The sequence below is a fragment of the Zosterops lateralis genome (genome assembly GCF_965231275.1).
Source record: "Zosterops lateralis genome assembly, chromosome: 4".
NCBI lineage: Eukaryota > Metazoa > Chordata > Aves > Passeriformes > Zosteropidae > Zosterops > Zosterops lateralis.
Genome location: NC_139765.1, coordinates 2,406,996 through 2,427,194, shown reverse-complemented (window position 1 = coordinate 2,427,194; position 20,199 = coordinate 2,406,996). Strand labels below are relative to the sequence as shown.

Genomic DNA, 20,199 nt, shown 5'->3' with positions numbered 1-20,199 from the left:
TACAATTAAACCTCAGGTAAGGAAACCAGGACCTCTGCATGCAAGAAAAATGATTTGTTCCCATCTTTTGAATGCATCAAAACACCAAGATTTTGTGTACACATGTTTACAACCAAGCAGAGGATTCTGCCTGAAAGGAAGAGATCAGTCATTACTTGAGCATCTTCAGTTGTAGGAATTGTGCCACTGAATCAGGATTAAAGGAGACAGGACCAATGTCTAAACACTAAACACAATCTTTGCTGCCTTATGCTGTGTCACTCCACTTGCTTTCTCACAAGAGGCTTAGAGAGATCACGTAAATTAAGAAAACATCTATTATTCAAAGGGATTTTAAACATTTCTTGATATTCTGCTCTACAAGGCGGGAAGAGACACTGCTTGACTGAATCAACACAAATGACCAATTACACCCTTCCAGGTTCTGTGATTCTTCCCCAAAAGAGAAGAATCCAGCCCAAAAGGATGGATAATGACATTTCCAACCCAACACAATAATATCAGATGCTGTGCCTTGTTCCTACATGTTGACTACACAGAGCCCCCTCCTTTCAAGAAAAAACATAACCCAGCGATCAGCAAACACTTAATGCATTTCACAATTTCACACAGAGCGTTTTGCCAGCTGAGTCAATCTGCGACACTGAAAGATTGGGGCACGTTTTGTCCCAGAGCTCCTGCCCACTCTGCAGACTCAGAGTGAGGGCTGAGAAGAGGAGCCAGGATTCTCTGGCTCTCTTGGAAGAGCAATGATGGCAAAAGTAGAAAGCAGAGGGGTGGCTTCATCATCCACTAATGTGCATCAGCTCAAATGCCACCAGCAATGGGATGGCTGAGAGCAATCCCAGCTGGATCAAGTCTTGGTTTGGGTGATAGATGTTCCCATCTTCCCAATAGTAGCCCAAAAACACACACAAAAGATTTTATTAATTCTCTAATTTCCCTTTATGCCACCAGATGCAGCAGCTCCTCTCAGTGTGTTTTAAGAAGGTGTTACTGATGGTGAGGAGCACCAGTGAAGTCACCCCAGCATGGTCTGTATTCCACACCAATTATGCCAGATCACCCTGCAGTTAAGAGATGCTCCAGCCCTTTTCTTTGGGATTTTTAGACTCTTTCCACCAGATGTGCTCCTCAATTTATTCAGGCAACTAGATGGAGTCCACACACCCAGCACAGGTGATTCCCACCTCCAAATGATGTTCTCAGAAACAAACATCACCTCTGGTTTTCTTTTTTTTTTTTTCCCTGGAGAAGGATGACAAATGGCCCCAAAGGAAATATGGTGGGAAGTGAACCCAAACCTGGGATCAAATTGCTCTCTTGTATCTGCAGAGAAAAGAAAATTATCCTTTCCTCTTCCTTCTCTGGCTCTTTTTTTTTTCCTTTTAGCTGAAGTATTAGGCAGGCAAACAGAGCAGGTTATGATGGACAGGCAGATATTATTAATTTATTATTGCTTTTTGGCCACATTTGCCCTATACTGATCTTGGCTCCAGCCATATTATAGCTATGTTAAAAAGAAAAAAAAAAAGGAAGCAAGAGTTAAACAGAGAGTCTTTAAGTACATTGGGATTCCAGCTCTTGTTCAGACATTTTTTAAAGCCATTATTTTAAAAAGTGTTTATGCAGCAGGAGCATTTCTCCTACACATAAAAATTCTTGAAAAACAGGAAAAGGAAATTAATGCTTCCTTGGAAATTAACAACTACTGGCACAGTCTTGGGTCTCTTACCATGATGCCCTTACCTTTGTCCATATTTACAAAAGCCTGTGTTTATTTTGAAGTTAAGATCTGAATATTTCCTACTGATGTCAAACACTTTTTCAATTATTATTTTCAAATCACCAATGTGTGTCCTTAAAGGCCTTTCAATTAACCCCTACTTTATTCTCCAGCTCTGTCCAGTCTCTGCTCCAGCTCAGCCTTCCCAAGGCATCACTGACATTCTCTGAAAATAATCACTTATGGCCTCACAGTTTCTAAAGACCAAATACATCCCCAGCCATCTGGGATAGAGGAAAAAGAATATTGGGAATAGACAAATATGAATGAAAAAAAATGAGTTTTACAGGTTCCCCCTGGGTCACCATTCTTCCACCCACAGTGAAACCACTAAAGGCACCATTAAAGGGGTTTTTTTATTATTATTTTGACATGAATAGTTCCTGTAAGGAGGATTGTGAACTAGAGGTGGAGGGTTGTGGTGCTGAGCAGACAGTGGGGAGGACACAGAGGCAACACAAGGAATAACAACACAAAAGGACCCTGTACATCTCCAGACATGCTGATTTTTAATCCTATGACACTTTGGATTCAAAGCCACTGACTGTGCACACAACAGCAATATCCAAAAATTCTGCAGTTACAACGTTTTTCTTCCCCAAAGGCTTTTTTTACTTCTACCTCACAGCTAAAAAATTCAGGATACTAAACAGCTCAATGCAATGGGCCTAAAAATGGCATCATCTTTCATGGATCAGGTCTCATGAATTATGTGTGCAGTAGCAAAATCCTGAAGAAAAAAAAAAAAATAAAATAAAATCCTGCTGGGGCATTTTCATTTCCATGACCACAGTCCTAATAAGTGAGGCAGATTCTGTTCTGATTCCTGTGACCTTGAATATTATATAACTACAGTCTGGGAGAGATTTTATTATTGAAAAATGCTTCCTGTAAAAAAGAAAAAAAAAAATTTAAGCTACTAATGGTCATGACAGAAGGGAGAAATTTGATCTGGTCACATTCTAGACAACAGAGAAAGGAGAAAAATACTGAGGTCGAATAAAGCCACGGTTTCATCAGATAAGAAAGGCAAGGTAACAGTGAAAGAAATAATCCATCACCTTTCTCCCTGCTGACCTCCAATGGTTTCTGGCCTCCCTGCTGGAATAACATCCCTGCCAGAACTGACTCTGCAGTGAGGGACAACACCAAGTCCTGCTTCCATCTGGTTGGTGACTTTTCTCCTGGGTTTTGCCTGCACAGGGAGGAGCTCCCCCAGAGTAGCTGAGCTTAATTGCTTAATTCATATTTTACTCCCCAGGTTCTTATCCAGGTGGGTTCTTGATGGTTTTCAGGAAGGACCTTCCAAGACTACAAAAAGTTGCCTGGGGTTGGTCATCAGCTGCCTTTGGGCTGAAGGTCCAACCCTTTTTCTGGTCCTTTTTGGCCACAGCTCCCCCAGTGAGGTGTCTGAGCACTCACAGCCTCTCTCCACTCACCAAGCTCCTTTCTCTAACATTTACATAGCCTGGAAAGCCAAATTTTCTGTTTAATAGTCATGCTCAATAACCTCTGATCTCCAGGCAAACGACAGCACAGATGGGAAATGAAGCCCTGACCTTTGCGATCATGACACTGCTCACTCAGCAGCCCAAACAGAGGTGCAGTCTGCAGCCAAGGATTTTAATTTTAATTTTAATTTTCCCATCCTCACAATTAATTTTCTTTGACCATTAGTGCAGCAAATGAGCTGTGTGGCCACCAGCCCTTGCCTCCAGCACAGCAGCATTTCAAAACTGCAGGGTATGTGCACACATCTACCTACAGATTTATGTGGCAAGCACAAATTAAATAGCCAAATTAACAGCAACACCAGCTGTCAAAAAAAAAAAAAAAAAAAAAAAATCCACAAATACAGTTCCCATGAAGTCAGCAGCACTGCTTTACAGGCAGGTTACAGGCCATAAATCCTTATCAACTTATGCAGAGAAAGAGAGGCTTGAAATATATTTCATCTTCTAAAAAAAACACTCATAGAGGCTAAAAGATGCTCCAGGGCTGCTGGCAGGAGCAGAGAGCTCGGGTGAGGTTTTCAAGAGCACACAGATTGTCTTTTGTGCAGCCCCACGAGATCAAAAAGAGATTTTAAAAGCAAATCTCAAGAGGTATTGAAAATACCTTTTAGAATCTGACAGTATGTACAGGACAGGCCTGACAGAATTTTTTGCTGTCAAATAATCCTTCATGCTGACAATCCAGGTTTTTCTTGTCTAGAAGGCACTTAATTCCCATTAATTACTGGGCTTTGCATGTGTCAGTCACTTTTAAGACTAAAGAAAATGGTGAAAAAATATAAAAGGTTTGACTAGATTGTGTCACAGGTAAACAGTGAATTCTCTCAAAGGCTGCACTTCAAATTGTGTCAAATTATATCTGCTTTTAATCTTCCCTTGACTCTCAATTTAACACATATTAGATGATTTTGTAGATTGAAATCATATATTGGCTTGTGTAAGAACAAGCTTTGCTATGGACCATATTTTTAAGTTGCAAGCACAGTTCAGCGTAATGCCTTTATTTTATTTTATTTTATTTTATTTTTGTTTTATTTTGTTTTATTTTTTCTGGTCCGGCATTAACCATTGGTACAAGCAGCAGCTCTCACAAACTCACTCAAAAAAAAAAAAAAAAAAGCAGAATACTTTCTCTGGGAGTATAAAATAGATTGGCCACTGTTATTCTAACAAACACATGAGTTCCATGCTGGAGAGAAATAAAGTTCTCATTCATTACCCAATTTACGGGGCCAGCCTGGTGAGATATCTCGTTTACATTCTGATAGCAGCCCCATGAAATGAACTCAATTCCCACACAGTCACAAAAAGGCCAAAGTTAGCATTTTCCTGCAAAATAAAATAAAATAAAATAAAATAAAATAAAATAATAAACTCAAGTCTGCCTCTGGAGCAGATTGGTAACCTTGAACCTTAAAGGAAATAAGAGGGAGAAAGAGAATGAGCAAGGCACACATCACCAGAGAGGGTGGGGAAAAAGCTAATGGCACTGGGAATGGAAAATGTGGGCATTAAAAGAATTTCCTACTCTAAACAATGTGCAAAGTTAAAAATATCTTCTCCTGAGATTATCCCCAGCATAAATACTCACGACAGCTATTTATAGCTGTCTGGTAGCCTCCAACAAGGATTTTTATTCCAACAAAGGAGCTATATACAAATGCAGGACCTGTTTAAAGAACTATTAAAATGGAAAATAAACCCACTCTTGCGTCAGGCAGCCACATTGGTACCTGTTTCCAGCTCAGTCTAAACACTGCTTTCCTGAATGCTGACAAGGGAGCTTTAAGTACTCAAGGGAGGGAAGAAAAAAAAAAAAAACAACCAACCCTTTGGTACATTTATCACAGGCCAAATACCCATTGTCATAAAGGCTGACAGCTGAGTGTGCTGAGCTGAAATAAAGAGTGTGCAGATTCTCAGCCCAACCTTGACTGCTCAGGAACTCTCTCACAGCAAGAGCCAGGATTGCCTGGGACAATTCAAGAGGATTCCCACACCATGGATATGATCCTGCACCTCTGGGGAACCACCTGTGGCAGAGCCATCAACTCAACCCATGGGAGATGCCTTAAAAATTTACTCTTCTTCCTCTTTAAATCTTTTAACCAGCCTTGGTCTGATCACTCCCAGTACTTGCCAACATATATTCTTATTGTTTTGGTTGCCTTCAACAAGGAAAAATAAAATTGCTTGTAAATATACTTTTAAAATCCATGAGAGGCTTCATTTAGGTAACCCATGGTAGTGGATTGCAGGCACTGCTGGTGTGGATTTTTAGGATGAAAAGGTAGATGTGTGACCCAGGTGGGGTAAGGGAATCCCACACCTGTATATGATAAAGGGTCTAACAGGGTCACAAATGCCCAACCTTAACTCCCCCAAGGAACTCAGTCCTTCCTTTTTTTGTCTCAGGCAGTAACATCTTGGAGTGCAGAAATAGGTGAAAAATTTTGCTTTGCTCCTCTCTAGGTCTCCCTATAAAAGCTCTCAGTCTCTCAGTGCAATCCCCATGTCTGGGTCAGGTCTGCCAAGGGCTCCACAGTCAGTCTGATGAGTCGTGACCACAGTTTGTGTTATCTGTAATTGCCTGACTGCACGTTCTGCCATTGCACTGTCAGTCAGCTCTGCACACCCTGTGTTAATTAAGGCAGCAGGAATTCCAGAGCAGAGGTCTTTCCCTTCCCTGCACATGTGTGAGCAACTCTGCAGTGCAGCTCTGCTCAGAAAGTTCAACTCGAGTCTCCTTTTCAGCTCAGCTCTAGTTTAGTTTCAGCTTGGCTCCTTCAATTCAAGTTAATATCTGAATTTAAAAAAGATTTTGAAAGTCATTATTTGCACTGAGTTGCTGTTCAGGAAGAGAGTAACAGCCTAAACAAGTTTCAGGTCCACATTTAGTTTAAGCTTTTGATGTTGGTTTCCAATTTGTGACTCCAAATAGTGCTGAAAAACACAGATTTGATGTTAAATACACCCAGTAAAATGTGTTATGATTGCCCAAGTTAAAGCACTGATTTGAAGTACAAAAAAAGAGGAATTACTAAGCACAATTTAGAGGCATCAGGGTCACAGCTCAGTGAAGGCAAGGCCTCTACCCTTAATTCTTAATGGAGAAATCACCAGGAATGTTCTCTCCATCATCTGGAGAAAACCAGAGCTGCTCATTGTCACCTTGCAGGAAACATAGAATTTGTCCCCCTCCCTTTCCATTTCATACATGAAAAAGGGTTTGAACCCCAAAGCATTCCCAGTTTTTAGCCCTCTTTCCTGGTTCCCCATCAACCATCCAGGTTTCCATTAAAAAACAAGCTTACAAGCAATTCCATCCAGTTTTTGTAATGAAGTCAATCAGAATTTTGCTGACAGCAGGAGCAGCAAAAGGCACCTTGGAGATGCCTCAATGATAAGACTCTCTCCACTTGCATGCATCTCTCAATGGAAGCAAAGCCTGGGCAGCAAAATAAACTGTTTGGAATTTTAGTGGCTGTTTAATCCATCACAGCAACATAATGAGGAGCCTGTAAACCACACAAGTGCTCCGGACTGACATCCACATTTCACTCACACTGGATGGTTTGAGGCACAGCAACAGCCAGAGCTGGGAGAGGACAGGATGTTCTGTTCTACCAATGGCAACTCAACAGCATCATCTACATCTGACTCTCATTCTTTCTGGTATCCATGTTATAGCTTTTGGAACAGGATAGAAACTCTTACCCCACAATCTCCCCCCTTTCCCCGGTTTTGTGGTAAACAGCTCACTGCTCTCAGCATATTTAATTGATAAATAATGGGGAAGGAGGATAGGGAGGAGGAAGTCTAACAAATGGAGTTGGGTTACATAAGCAAACTTTTTTTTTTCCTCTCCCCACCCCTAAAAGTCTTAATTTATTATTTGTCCTAACATTCACTAAATGCACAAGCTCAGCTGCCACATTCCCCTCTTCTGCCTGTTGCAGGAAGTTCTTTTGAGGCTCAGACTGCTCTCTGTTCCAAGGTGAAGTTGCATTTTCTCCAGTTTACGAGGGTTCCAAAATGCAGCTCACAAGCAAACTGCAGAGCAGGCTGTTCTGTAAGAAACCTCCCAGCCTTGGAGAGGAGATGTGGTCCTGTGGCTGAGACATGGCTTCTATTCCCAGGTCTGCCACTAAGTGATTAAAGATGGAGCTTGAGGTAAAAAAAGTGTTATGACAGCTAAACCCACAATGACAAAGGCAGATTTACAAGAAACGGTGTCATGGTTCTGGTTTAAGAAAAAAAAAAAAAAAAAAAAAAAAAAAAAAAAAAAAAAAAAAAAGAGAAAGACAAAAACTGGGAAAAAACAATATCTGAAATGGCCGTAGCTGCTGCCCCAGATGATGAATCCAGTCCACAAATGGCAGAAGAGCACCTTCAGTCAAAGGGTCTGGTATTGCTCCTGCTCTATTTTCTGATTGCTTTCCCAAAAATGCAGCATCATGTTTGTTGGTTTTGGACAGAAAGAGTCTCCAGATGTCTCCCATGTCCTCCTCTCACTCTTGCTCAGGAACATTAAACTGTCCCATCCACTGACCATTCAAGATTTGACTCTAAACCTCACACAGGCATTTGAAAAACCCCTCAAACAACATCTGCAGAGGTCAAATCCCACAAAATCCAATGGAAAGGGGTGACAAGGAGGTGTTACTCCTCCCCAGCTTCTGAAAAGAACACAAAAAGCCCTGCAGCCCCTGAAAGTCCAGCATTATCAGGATTATCCACCTTATCACCTCCCTGGCCAGGAGAAGTCATCAACAATATCTCCCTATCAACATCCAGGAGCCAACAGAGAGTGGCACAGATAAGAATTGGCTCCACATACAATTTCCCCTGCAATAAAACATTATTAAATGTATCAGAGGTGGACCAACCTCCAAAGACCTCAAAACTTATGGAGAATGATTCCTGAAGTCTGTGACTAACTAAAGCTGCTTTTCATGGCTCCTCCTTCTAAAAGTGGCCTGCACCAAAGCACAGGTGCTATAAAAACTCTGGGCCTGGGTGATTTGCACATCACTCTCCAAATCCTTCAGCCTGGAGAAGATCTGATGAGCAAAAGAGGGAAGCAAAAAGCATTAATACATCCCACCCTCTGATGGGTTTGTGGCTGAGCCCTTCCTCACTCCCCATTTGGAAAGCTACAGCAGCATTACCTTGCTAAAAGGATGGTGCAGGGATAGATAGATTTAGTAAATAACTGACAAAATGCCAGACGCTCTGGTTATAGAGATGCGCAAAGCAGTTTTCATCATCAGAGGTACCACTGTGCTAAAAGGAGGAGTAAAAGCAGTAAAAAATGGCATTACTATTCCCAACAGGAGGAATCACTTCCAGCTACCTTTCAAGCAGTCTGGCCAGATTTCTTTATGTTTATGCTCTCACATCCTTACTTCATCTGATTAAGCATTTAGGCTTTAAATAGTCTGAATTCCAACTAGCAAAGAGGAAACCCTCAATTTTAAACCCATTCTGCATCTCTCTTTATCCTATGCTGCAGAGGAACAACTTGAAGGCACTACAGAAGTTGAAATGAGCACAGAAACCCTTTTCCTTGTGAAAGGTGACACCATAACAGCTCACATTTTTCATCCTTCACATCAAAAGTGTTTTACAAACTGTAGGGACACACATCTCCAGCAGAATGGTGTAAAAGGTGGCAGCCCACAAAATCCTGCCACTCCAGTGGGACAAGGAAATATTTTTAGCTAAAAAGCCTCCAAGTTGCCCATTAAAATGGCACATTCTTCACCTCAGAGGGACCAAAGACCTCAACAATTTCCCACGTGCGAGCCAAATAAAGGCGACATCCAGAATATTTTGATTAAAACCAATTGTCTGGGACACAAAGGGCCGAATTTACAACGTGCTGGGGTTTGCTGCCGGATGTCAATGGAGAAGGAACACATGCTGTAAATTCAGCGCTGGCTAATTAGGAAAACGTGTAGGTTTCCCCAAGTCTGCTCCTCTGTAGGTAGGACTAAAGGGCAGCATGATGTCATTTCCCTTTGCGCAGGACTCCCCGTGGGCTCCCATAAAGAATTTGGCTGGGAAACTGATGACAGGGTACAGCCCAAGCTGAGGCAAGAACAACCAATAAATAAATGAAGATGGGCTGGTGAAGGAGAAGTCGTTCCTAGTCACCGAGACATCTCGCCAGAATTTTTTCCAGCAGTGAGATGGGATGATCCCTGCTCTCAGTTATACCAACCCCTCAAATCCAGAGGAATTATTAATTAATTTAAGCTCACAACCACCAAAAAACGGGATTCAGACTCAAAATAGGACAAGGCTTAAAACACAGAATGCAACTTAACATGGAATAGCTTTGAATGTGTGACATGGCCTATTAAATGGAGTTATTTCACTTTTCTCCTAGCCCTACCCTGCTTTAAAAACATATGCATTGATATTCTCCTGAATTTCAGAATTATTCTGTCAAGCAAGGACAGGAGTTTAAAAGCTTTCATCAGCTAAACTCTGTGTTTTGTGGTCTTTGCTCCACTCCTGTGCATTTCTGCCTTTATCTCCTCAAAGCAAGACTTTATATCCAGCAAAACCAACAGGCTGAGAAGTCCCATTTCCCCCAAAGTCAGCATAAACCACAAGCATTCAGGACCTGTGGTGGTATCAAAGGCTCTCCATCAGGATCTCATTGGGAGCACGATAGGTGAAATCAGGATGGAGCCAGCAGAGCAACAGGGAAACAGATGATGGAAGTCAGACTTTCAAGATGTGAGTCACCAAAACAACACCTCCAAGCATTGCTCTTGACTCAAACAGTGTCAGAGCTGGTGGCACAGCTGAAGCCTTTCATTATCTTCATAGTTTATTAAGTACTGTGTTAGTCCATCTGATAATAATCAGTAAATGAAAAATTAGATTACGAGTCCATTGGATTTGCCTAAACATTTCAGGTTTGCCTTGAAGATATATTTTCTTTGTTCAATTTATGTACATCCTGGCCTGAAAAAACATGATGATATTTTCATTACTTTAGTAGGAGGTTTTCTCATATTAATTTAATCACCAATAGATCCCTTCTCCTTAGAATATTGAAATGACTCATCCATTCCATCAAAAATGTGAGTGAGAAATGAGACTCCAGCCCTCAAGGAACTTACTCAATCCTCCAGTCTAAGATGATTATATGGTAATGAGAGAAAAGACTCTCCAGCTTGTACAAGAGAGAAGGGCAAGGGGGGAGGTGGAATTAAACCTTTTCCCTAAACAAATTCATCTCGTGGCATTCCAGCACAGACAAAGCCTCCAGCTATCATAACTCACTGCTTTGAAAAGGTCATTAACACTCTCTCTCATTCTGCTGGGAGAAGGAAGAACCAAATTCATGGCCATGACATGAAAATTTGCCCTGATCCCTGAAACCCTACAGAGAAGATTTTGAGGGATATTTTTGTGTGAAATATCAGCACCACACACACATTTCCCACAGGATAATCACAAATCCATCCTGCAGCCCCAGTGAGGGCAGCAACAGCATCAATGCAAAACACACAGAACTTCAGGCTCTGCTTTTCCCCCCTTTTTTCCACACTCCCCCAACCAATTCTTTCTTTCACAGCCTGGATGTGACACATGATGCCAGCCCTCAAAAAATAATCTGCAGTGGGAAGCACTTTGTTATCCCTGTCTGTGACCTTCAGAGGAATACCCCACCGTGCAAGCTGGACCATAAAAGGAATCCATGTGTAGCCAGTGTTTAGAGAATCCATCTCCTTGTCTTTCCCCAGCTCTGGTGCTGCCTTATTAAGACACTGAAGTTGGAGCTGCTGGAGAATCTTAGGAATGATCCGAGCAGCAGTGCCCAGAACAAGTTTGCCATTTGGTGTGGGCTGAAAATGAACTTGGAAAAGCTGTGAGGGCTTGGTGATCACAGAATAGTGAAAGAAACCTAATCTAAAAAACTACATTCATCCTATTCATGTGGAAACACACATTTTTCTTTTAATTTCTAACCAATTTAACATTTTCTATGTTGGAAAAAGGAAAAGCCAGACTGCAGGTTGAGGATTTCATCATAAGGGATGGCACGATGTGACATGCCAACACAATGGTATCATCATCTCATGAGGAGGCACCAGGACAAATAAAGCTCTTCTGTATTTGGATTATGGAAAGGGCTTTCCCTCTCCAGCCTCTGCTGTGCTCTGGTTCTCTGATGGGCACTAAAAGTGGCAGGAATAGAGGAGACTTTTGTAATGGTTCATGTCCCAGCTGTAAAAATTTCTGTGAAAATCTGATGGCCAAGTTTTGGAATTCAGGTGAAGATCAAAAACAAATTTGTGAGGTTTGTTGCTTCTTTTTTTTTTTTTCTCCCCTCCCAAAAGATCCATTTCCTTTAAAGCCATTTATACCACCTTATTTCTTTTCTCTGCTACAAAACACAGATGGAAAAAGTTTAATTCTTTATATTAAGCAAGCATTCTGCTCTGGAGCCAACTTCAGCCCTGCATCTTTCTCACCACTATAATTACAACATTGCCTTTCAGAAATTCCCAGGATTGATAACACTGAGCATCTACACTTCTCCCTATCAACTGGAGGGCTGACAGTGTTATAAATGAAACCAGCTTGCTCCTGTTAACACTGTCTGCTCATTGGAATTCTGCTCAAAAACACCCTCCTAACCCCAAAAAGATATATTCCTCCAAATTAAGCCATTACACACAGGGACCTGTCTTGTGCTGGGAAAATGTGTGTCTTGTGAACACGTAACTGTGCATGTTCTCAGTGATTTTAGAAATGTGTCACAGCCACAGAGCCCTTGCTCTGTGCACAGAAATTACTTCAAACCTGGTAAAATTACCTGTTTTGAAACAGAGTGCAATAAATCCGTGCAAACCTCCCAGTGTAAATGTGACTGGGCTTACCCTCCCATGTTGTCTCACAGTAAGACCAGACTTGGGAGAGGCTCATGCAGGAAAATCCAGGACAAGCAGGAAATCCAGTCACATTGATTTGGTTTTTTCCCACTCTGTGCATTTTTATTGACTTTAAAATTCGCCATGATATGTTTGCATCAGGTTTAGATCGTGCAAAGAGGTCTCACTAAGAGGTCTTGATCAATTCTATTATGGTTGCACTAAAAATGGGTCACAACCTCTCTTAAAGGAAACTGAAGCACGTTTGCAGAAAAATGTCAGAGAAAAACACTCAAAAAATAAAATCCCAAACCAAAATCAGCCACACCTTGTTGCTGAGTTGCCTTTCCTTGATTTTCTCTGTCAGCATGACAAACCTGCTGGCCTTTTAATCAAGACTATCTAGCAAAAAACTATTAAGAAGCAAGTTTATCTGGACCAACCAATAAATTTTGAGATAAAAAGGATCAAAACAGCATCTATTTATATTTCCTTAATGTCAAGACTTTAGCTAACCTTTAACTGTCACACACACACCACCCAACTGGTTTATACTTTCCAATAAACAACCGAGAAATGCATCCTGCTTACTTTTCCACTTCCCATCAGCATCCCCAGGAAGAGAAAGGCTCAGCTGCAACACCAACACAACTACTGCTCCTTTTAATCTGTATCTGTATCATTTTTGTTGACCTGACCCTCCCTGCCACCATTCCTGGGGACTGGGGCTGTCACCCCTAATTTCTTTCCTAAGAAATTGCCTAAACATTTCAGGTTTGCCTTGAAGATATATTTTCTTCATTTAATTTATGTATATCCTGCTTATGTATATCCTGTATATCCTGTTCAGGTCTAAAAAACCATGATGATATTTTCATTACTTTAGTAGGAGGTTTTCTCATATTAATTTAATCACCAATAGATCCCTTCTCCTTAGAATATTGAAATGACTCATCTATCCCATCAAAAATTTGAGGGAGAAATGAGACTGTAGCCCTGAAGGAACTGACTCAATCCTCCAGTCTAAGATGATTATATGGTAATGAGAGAAAAGACTCTCCAGCTTGTACAAGAGAGAAGGGCAAAAGAGGATTTGAATTGAAGTAACTGCCCACTGACCTTATTTTTGGCCAGGGATATTCCTTGAGCTGTGTGCTGATGAATTAATTCACCCAAGAAGAATCTGATGATTTCCTTCATGCAATGAAAGACCATGATCACGCAAGGACAATCTGCTGGCAGGAGGGATTTTTCCCAGTTTAGCACAAACTAATGAGCAGGTTACGATGAGAGAAATAAAGCCGCCTATCAACATTTATCTTCACTAATCAAAAACTTGTTTAAAGGCGCAAAGCCAAAAATGCAAGGAAGAGCTAATTGACCAAACGAGATGCTGCTGCAAGTCAAAGTCAGTTTGGGGTTTTCATTTGCAAATCACATTTTTTCCTCTGTGGTTCTTTGAAGGGAGCTGTGAAGGGATGGCTTTGCCCAGGCTGCCAGCAATCTGACAGTGTTTACATAACTCTGCTCATTCGTGTGTAAAACTCCTTAGAGTTTGACTTCATTTAGTCTATTATCCCTGCAAACCAGTCAGCCTCAGCTTTTCAAAGGGAAATCTCATCTCCTGATTATCTGGTTTAATTTCAGATATTAGATCATGAAGAAATTAATAAAGTGCAAGCTCACAGTGAGAAGCAGATGCTCCTAGAAACACTCTGGCTAAATTTATTTTCATGTCACTCCTTGGCAAGAACTGCAATTTCTCTCATGTCTAATAACTTCTACCATTCTGAGCCCTGAAGAATAGTAACATAATTAAGCAATAAGTTCAACAATGTTCTTGTTCTCTTAGAAAAAGGCATTTAAATGTAATAACTAAGATATACCATCCCAAGTCTGCAAATTTGCAGTCTCAAAGGCTGCTGTTATTTCTTCTTCTGTCCAGACCCTTGAACTATAAACTCCAAAAATTGCACCACAGAGATTTCAGTGTGAAGGGCCAAACCCACCTCAACCACCCAAATTTGTCCTGTCAGGCCTGGAATTGCAGGCAGCTGTGAGGACAGGTGAACATCTGGAGCACTCCACTTCATTCTCAGCTCTCACGCATCTCTAATCTTATTTATTCAGTGCCCTAATATTTAACTCCTGGGCAGAAGATGTCATGTCTCAGCTCTAGCAAAAAAAGGGAGTGTTTTACAGAAAGACAAACATAAATCCCCAAAATATTTGCAACTTCAGGATCTATGAAGTTCATGGAGAGATAAAAAAACTGTAGGTTTTTTTTCTAATAGCAAACAAGGCTTGGAATATTCAGGAGAACAGCCTTTAGGAGGACAGAGGGTTTAATTTTTGGGGAAATACAGCTCTGAAATAAAGCATGAGCATTGGGAAATGACATGGATCACAGATGCAGCCAGCTTCTCTTGTGTTCAAACACACAATCATTGAAAAATTGTATTAGGATCATGTTCTCCCTTCCTCAACACAAAGCTGAATTGAAGCACAGCCTCTGAAAACTCTTAATAAAAACATAACCAGATGCCTGAGAGCAAGAAATGGGCAGCTCCTCGTGTTTCTAGAAAAAGGAAACCAGAAAGGAACCATTTTTGTGTAATTCCTCAACTCTGTTTAACATTTCTCACTAATGTCCACCCCATTCCAGAGATAATTCCACTGCAGGAATGAAAAACAGCTTCAAAAGTTATTTGTGATCATTCAATATTGATCTAACATGGACATACACTCACCCTCACTGTCCTGGACTGGAAAAGGACATTTTTTACTTTCTGTGGCTGGCAAAGGTGACAATTCCTTGCTCTCCAGAAGCATTAAAATGCTATGGAAACAAATGTGTCCAGTCTTAACCTCTCCAGAAAATAAGAAACTCATTGCTTCTCATTGTCCTGCTGGTTTGACCTTCTTAACTTGATGAATCAGCCCTTTGGGTGCTCCCAGAGCTACAAGAGGCTCAACAGGAACACCAAAAAGCATTATGAAATCTCTTTCTGGTTCTCTACACACCTTCACAGATCTGAGCTGAAATTCACTTAATTCTTTTGCAGTTGTACCAAGTTGGGATTAACCAACTTGTTTTAGCTGAAGTTGTATCAAGGAATTTTCTGCCCCAGGGGACTTCTGGCCTCCTGCAGGCTGCTCCCATCCCTGACCTGCAGGATCTTTTTTTTAAATTTAAAAATAAAGAAATCTTAACTAGTGCCTTCAGAAATTAATGCTGCCAGGAACCATACAGCTCTGTGGCAGTGTTTTTCTCTATGTCCTACTCACATACCCTATTTTAGGGTGAATTCAATAACATCTACTTGATCTAGAAAACCCCTTCTCTTTGCCATATTTTCACAGGATGATCAACACCTCTCCTTCCCCATGATAAGATTTGCAATTCCTTAGGGAAGGGCACAACAAAGGGCAAAACTCTGGTTCAGATTCAAAATTAATCTTCAGCTAAATGGACGCCAACCTGACAATGACCCTAGCACTTCCCTGAAGTCTGCAGCAGTGATGATGTGGAGCAAAATGGGTCAGCTTCCTAGTATAATTAAAATAAAATAAAATAAAATAAAATAAAATAAAATACCCACCAAATACTATCAAAACAACAACAACAAGGACAAAGCAGAAGTGCAAATTCATTGCTGGTTCAATGGCAAGTCAAGCCACTCGTAAAATTGATGTTTAAGTGCTAAACTCTTCTCAGATTAACCTGAGAAATATTCTTTAGAGAGTTCAAGGGCTTAGTTTTGCTCTCAATTATGCTGAAGTCAAGGAAACAGGTCCATGGTCATCTCAAGAAGTATTTCAGCTCAGTTTTTCAGTGCAGCTGCAGCAGACTGAAGACTCAGAAAGCACCACCCCTCCAGACACACACAGACTCTACCCAGCCCCAGGCTAAATTCTTCCATCAAAATGACAAAACCCTGTGGTTTTGCTCAAGAGAACATCTTTGACTGCCCAGGAAGAGGCACAAAGCAGCAGGTGGTATTTGGTTTTTTTCCCTTTGCTGAAAGAAGGGAAATTCAGCCCCCTGTGCTCCAATTCCTGTCAGTTCTGTGCAGTCACTCTTGGGACACTCTGACACAGTGTGGACCCCACGGCTGGGAAGGGAAAACCTTTATTCACCTCCTTCAGAGCTGCCACTGCCTCATAAATCAGCTGGAATAATTCAGGTAGGGCTTGATCCAAAGGTCACTAAAATCAGTGTAAAATCAGTTCCCACTGACTTCAGCCAGCTCCAGACTGGGACCTGCAGGTTTTATAAAATCTGAGGGTTTTATAAAACCACTGTCCCTCTGTCCTTGGGGAGCAGGACAAAGCCTCAGCTTTGCCACAGAGCAACTAAAGATGCAGCACATCCCATCACTCCAACAGCTAAACGTTTATCCTTTTTTTTTTTTTTTTTTCCTTTTTTCCCTGACCTCACCCACCTGCTCAGGTGCAGAATTCTGCCAAGTCAACACTGCCACACTTTGTCCTGGCTTTCCCAGCCTGTGCCTGAAGAGTTTCCTTCCCCCCTGAGGTACCCAAGGCTGGGTCCTTGCCAGGCTGAGCACATGTAATAAATCTGACAGCCTGGGAGAGAAAGCTGGCCAGAGTCCCACATGTCTGCTGCTGGAAATGTGTCCCCCCCTCCCAGACAGGTCTGCAGTGCTGCTCCAAACACGTTGATAGACCTCCAGAGAGCCAGACAAATATAAATAGTTAAAAAAAATAAAACAAACCAAAAGTGGCTGGACAAAATTTCTGGGTGGGCGCAGTGAGCCTGTGTATGTCTGGAATAACTTGAAATTATAAGAACTTAAAATGCAAAAAAAAAAAAAAAAAAAAAAAAAAAAAAAAAAAAAAAACAACAACCCAAAAAACCAAACCCACTTTGTTTCTGAGTTGGTGTCAATTTTTATCTGAGTTGTCACAGCATGAACTACCAGCCACAGCACGAACCAAGGGGTGAAATGCAATGTTGGGCTTCAAAAGAGTTCAAAATGTTTGTCTTCAAGAGAGTTCTTCAAAATGAGTTCTCAGGATCAGTCCTAAACATAAAAAACCCAGAATGCCAGGGCTACACAGCACAGCAAAATATCATTTCCAACACATTCCTAATGGGAAAAAACCCAACAAAACAACAAAAAAACTCCAAAACACAAAGCCTAACACCAGACCTGAAGGACTGAGTTTACACTAAGCTTCTCCAAAGATTAAATAGCTGGACATCAGTGGCTCCAGCATCACAGACACTTGGGAATCTGACAGCACATGAAACCTCACCATTCCCAACACAACCTCTGGCTCTAAGGCATGGTTCCCCATAGCAAGGAGAGGGCTGGGGAAGTGGCCTCTGCTCAGAATTCAGGGAGGAATTCATTTCCAACCTCCATTCTGCCCTTTAAGGCTGCGCAACCTACCCCATAAAAGACCCCAAAGTGTTCAGAGGCAAGTCTGGCCAGCAGATTTCTGCAGCTTAGGACACATGAACGTGTTGTGGTTGTATCATTAACAGGCAAAGATGATCCCCAAACCAATGCAGCATCACAAAAATTCATTTTTAATAACTGCCCCAATGCTGCTGCCTTTCCCCACTGCAGTGGGGACAGATGCTCAGCCCCACATTGCCCTCACTGGGGCAGAATTTGGGAGGTCCCAGCTCCCAGAGTCACACCCCAACTCGAGACTCAAGCTCTGTTATTGTTAAGGCAAACCAAAAATAATAAAATAAAAAAGCCAGACTAAATTATTTTTAAGATCCTGAGATTTTTTTATTTTTTTAAAGCAGCCTTGTGACTTTGAAGGGCTCTGACTCATTGTACTTGAATGCCTGAGGCTGGCAGCAGCCAGGGGAGTACAGCAAGATTTAGTGTACTGTAATTTATTGCTGAAAGCCTTCAAATGTGTGGGAAAGGGCATGGAGCACATCTGCAGTGATCAGAAAATGGGACACAGACCCAAAGCCCTTTTCCTCTGGCCAGGCTGACACCAAGTTACCCAGCACCATGAAAGCACCACAATAAACTCCAAGAAAGCAGCCCAGATGTGGAAAAAACACTTCCCATCAGGATGGGACACAGGTGACAACCTGGATTTCAGCTCCAGGGGTGAGGGCAGAGCCAACTGTCCCCTCAGGCTGTCCCTGCCTGCCCAAAGCCCAGCTCACCCCAAAGCCTCTGCACGCTCAACAAGGGCCTGGAGGTCTCCAAAGAGAAGTCAAGTGGCATTATTCTACAGAAATTCCCAAATTACAACCCCGAATATCCTCCACAGACCACCCAAGGCTTCTATTCCCAACACATCCTAAAGTCTCAGCCTTTCCTTTAACATCTTTATTTAAAGAGGAAGAAACAAAAATGAAGTCCCTATTCAGAATTACATACAAAAATGAGAACAAAATGTGCTTAAACCTCGCTTTTATTTCTTTAAATCAGTGTTAATAAACTAAATCACATCTTTCTATCACTGAAGACATTACAGAAATAAATGGAGCCTTTTTCCCTGCATACACCAGTGTAAATCATGAAATTCCATTAAAGCAAACAGAACTGTGCAGGTGTAAAATGGGGTTAGATAATGAAATGTCATTCCTAGTATTTTTCATGGTATTTGTTTCATAAATTGGTATCATTGTACCCACATCAAATTCTGCTCTCATTTCACCAAAGCAAACCTGTAACCTCTGACAGCAAATGCTGCTCTTGCTGCCCAAATAAAGTGGCTGTAAATGAATAAAAAGCAACAAGAGGCAGCACAAACACAACAGCAATGCCCAGTAATGGCAGAGAATTCACGCAGATACTACACTGCATATACCAAGTGTATCCCAGTTTTTATCTTATAACTTTATCTTTAATATCTGATATACAAATATCTGGCAAGCACAGCCCTTTCTGCAGCGCACTCACACAGCACCTGAGGATGAGCTTTCCTCTCTCTATGATTTCACATTGCCATGTCCCACCACCTTTGCTGTTTACATTCATCCATGTGGCAAAATAACCAGGAGCCAGAAATTATAAGGGAAATCAGACAACACACATCCCACGACATTATCCAAAGCTGGTTTTTGGCTCGTATGGACAGCACAGGGACTCTGTGGAACTCAAGGCAGGAATTCTCAGAGGCACTAAGCAAAGATAAGCATTTTTTAGGTGCAGGAGCTCACTCACCTCTCTGCCTCCAGGCGCATTTCCTCTCGCTTTTGCCTCCTGAGCTCTCTGCGGCGCTCAAAGTCATCCATGCTGGGGGTGCTTTAGGTGTTTCCAACCTCTGCAAGGATCCAAATCTACAAGGGAGATGAGCACTTAGATGAGAGTGAAAACACATTTAACCAACTGAGCCCATTTAGTTTGCTTTTGCTGCCTCAACTTCGCCGCAACTATTTTCTTTTTCCATCAAAAAAAAAAAAAAAAAAAATCAAAAAAATCCCCTCGACTTCCTCAGCATTGTTGAGATAAACAAGATTAATGAAATGTCTTGTAGGATAAACATAGCCCATGCCTGCATTCGGTTTCCTAGTTAAAATTAAATCAACATGCTCCAAGTAAGGGCTGTGTACATCTGCAAGCCGCAGACCAGCTATTTGTAACGTCACAGGTCTTTTCCACTAACAAAAGCAACAAATTCAGCAGGATTTTTAACTTCAAGCTTCCAGTTTTTTCCACTGCAGGCAGTAAAAGAGCTGCACGAGAGAGTTCTTATTGTCTTTAGTTGTACATTAGTTGTACATTATTGTCTTTAGATAATTAAAAGTTCTGCAAAAAGTTCGTCCCCGTCTGGCTGTTCCCACCCCCATCTTCAGAAACGCAAAAAAAAAAAATAAAATAAAATGAAGAGAAAATTAGAAAAGAAAGAAAACCGAAAAGAGAATTAAAAGCTCCAAGAAAAATAAGCCACTGCTTTTAAATACCATCCAGAGGAAGTCAAACTATGTACAAATCCTGCCCAAAGAACGAAAAGCAGCGAGATTTTTTTTCCTGTAGCTTAATCCACACGTTTT

General features: G+C 41.4%; 1 protein-coding gene across 5 annotated transcripts in view; it reads right to left on the bottom strand.

Moving 5' to 3' along the window:
• The window catches only part of CALD1 (caldesmon 1), a 124,774-nt gene that overhangs the window by 59,662 nt on the left and 44,913 nt on the right, over positions 1 to 20,199 (bottom strand). For all 5 annotated transcript variants that reach the window (XM_083859576.1, XM_083859575.1, XM_083859577.1 and 2 more), the window contains one exon: positions 19,370 to 19,485. In XM_083859576.1, the coding sequence (XP_083715702.1) occupies positions 19,370 to 19,440 (71 nt within the window). In that variant the 5' untranslated portion in view covers positions 19,441 to 19,485. The remainder of the gene's footprint in view (positions 1 to 19,369; positions 19,486 to 20,199) is intronic.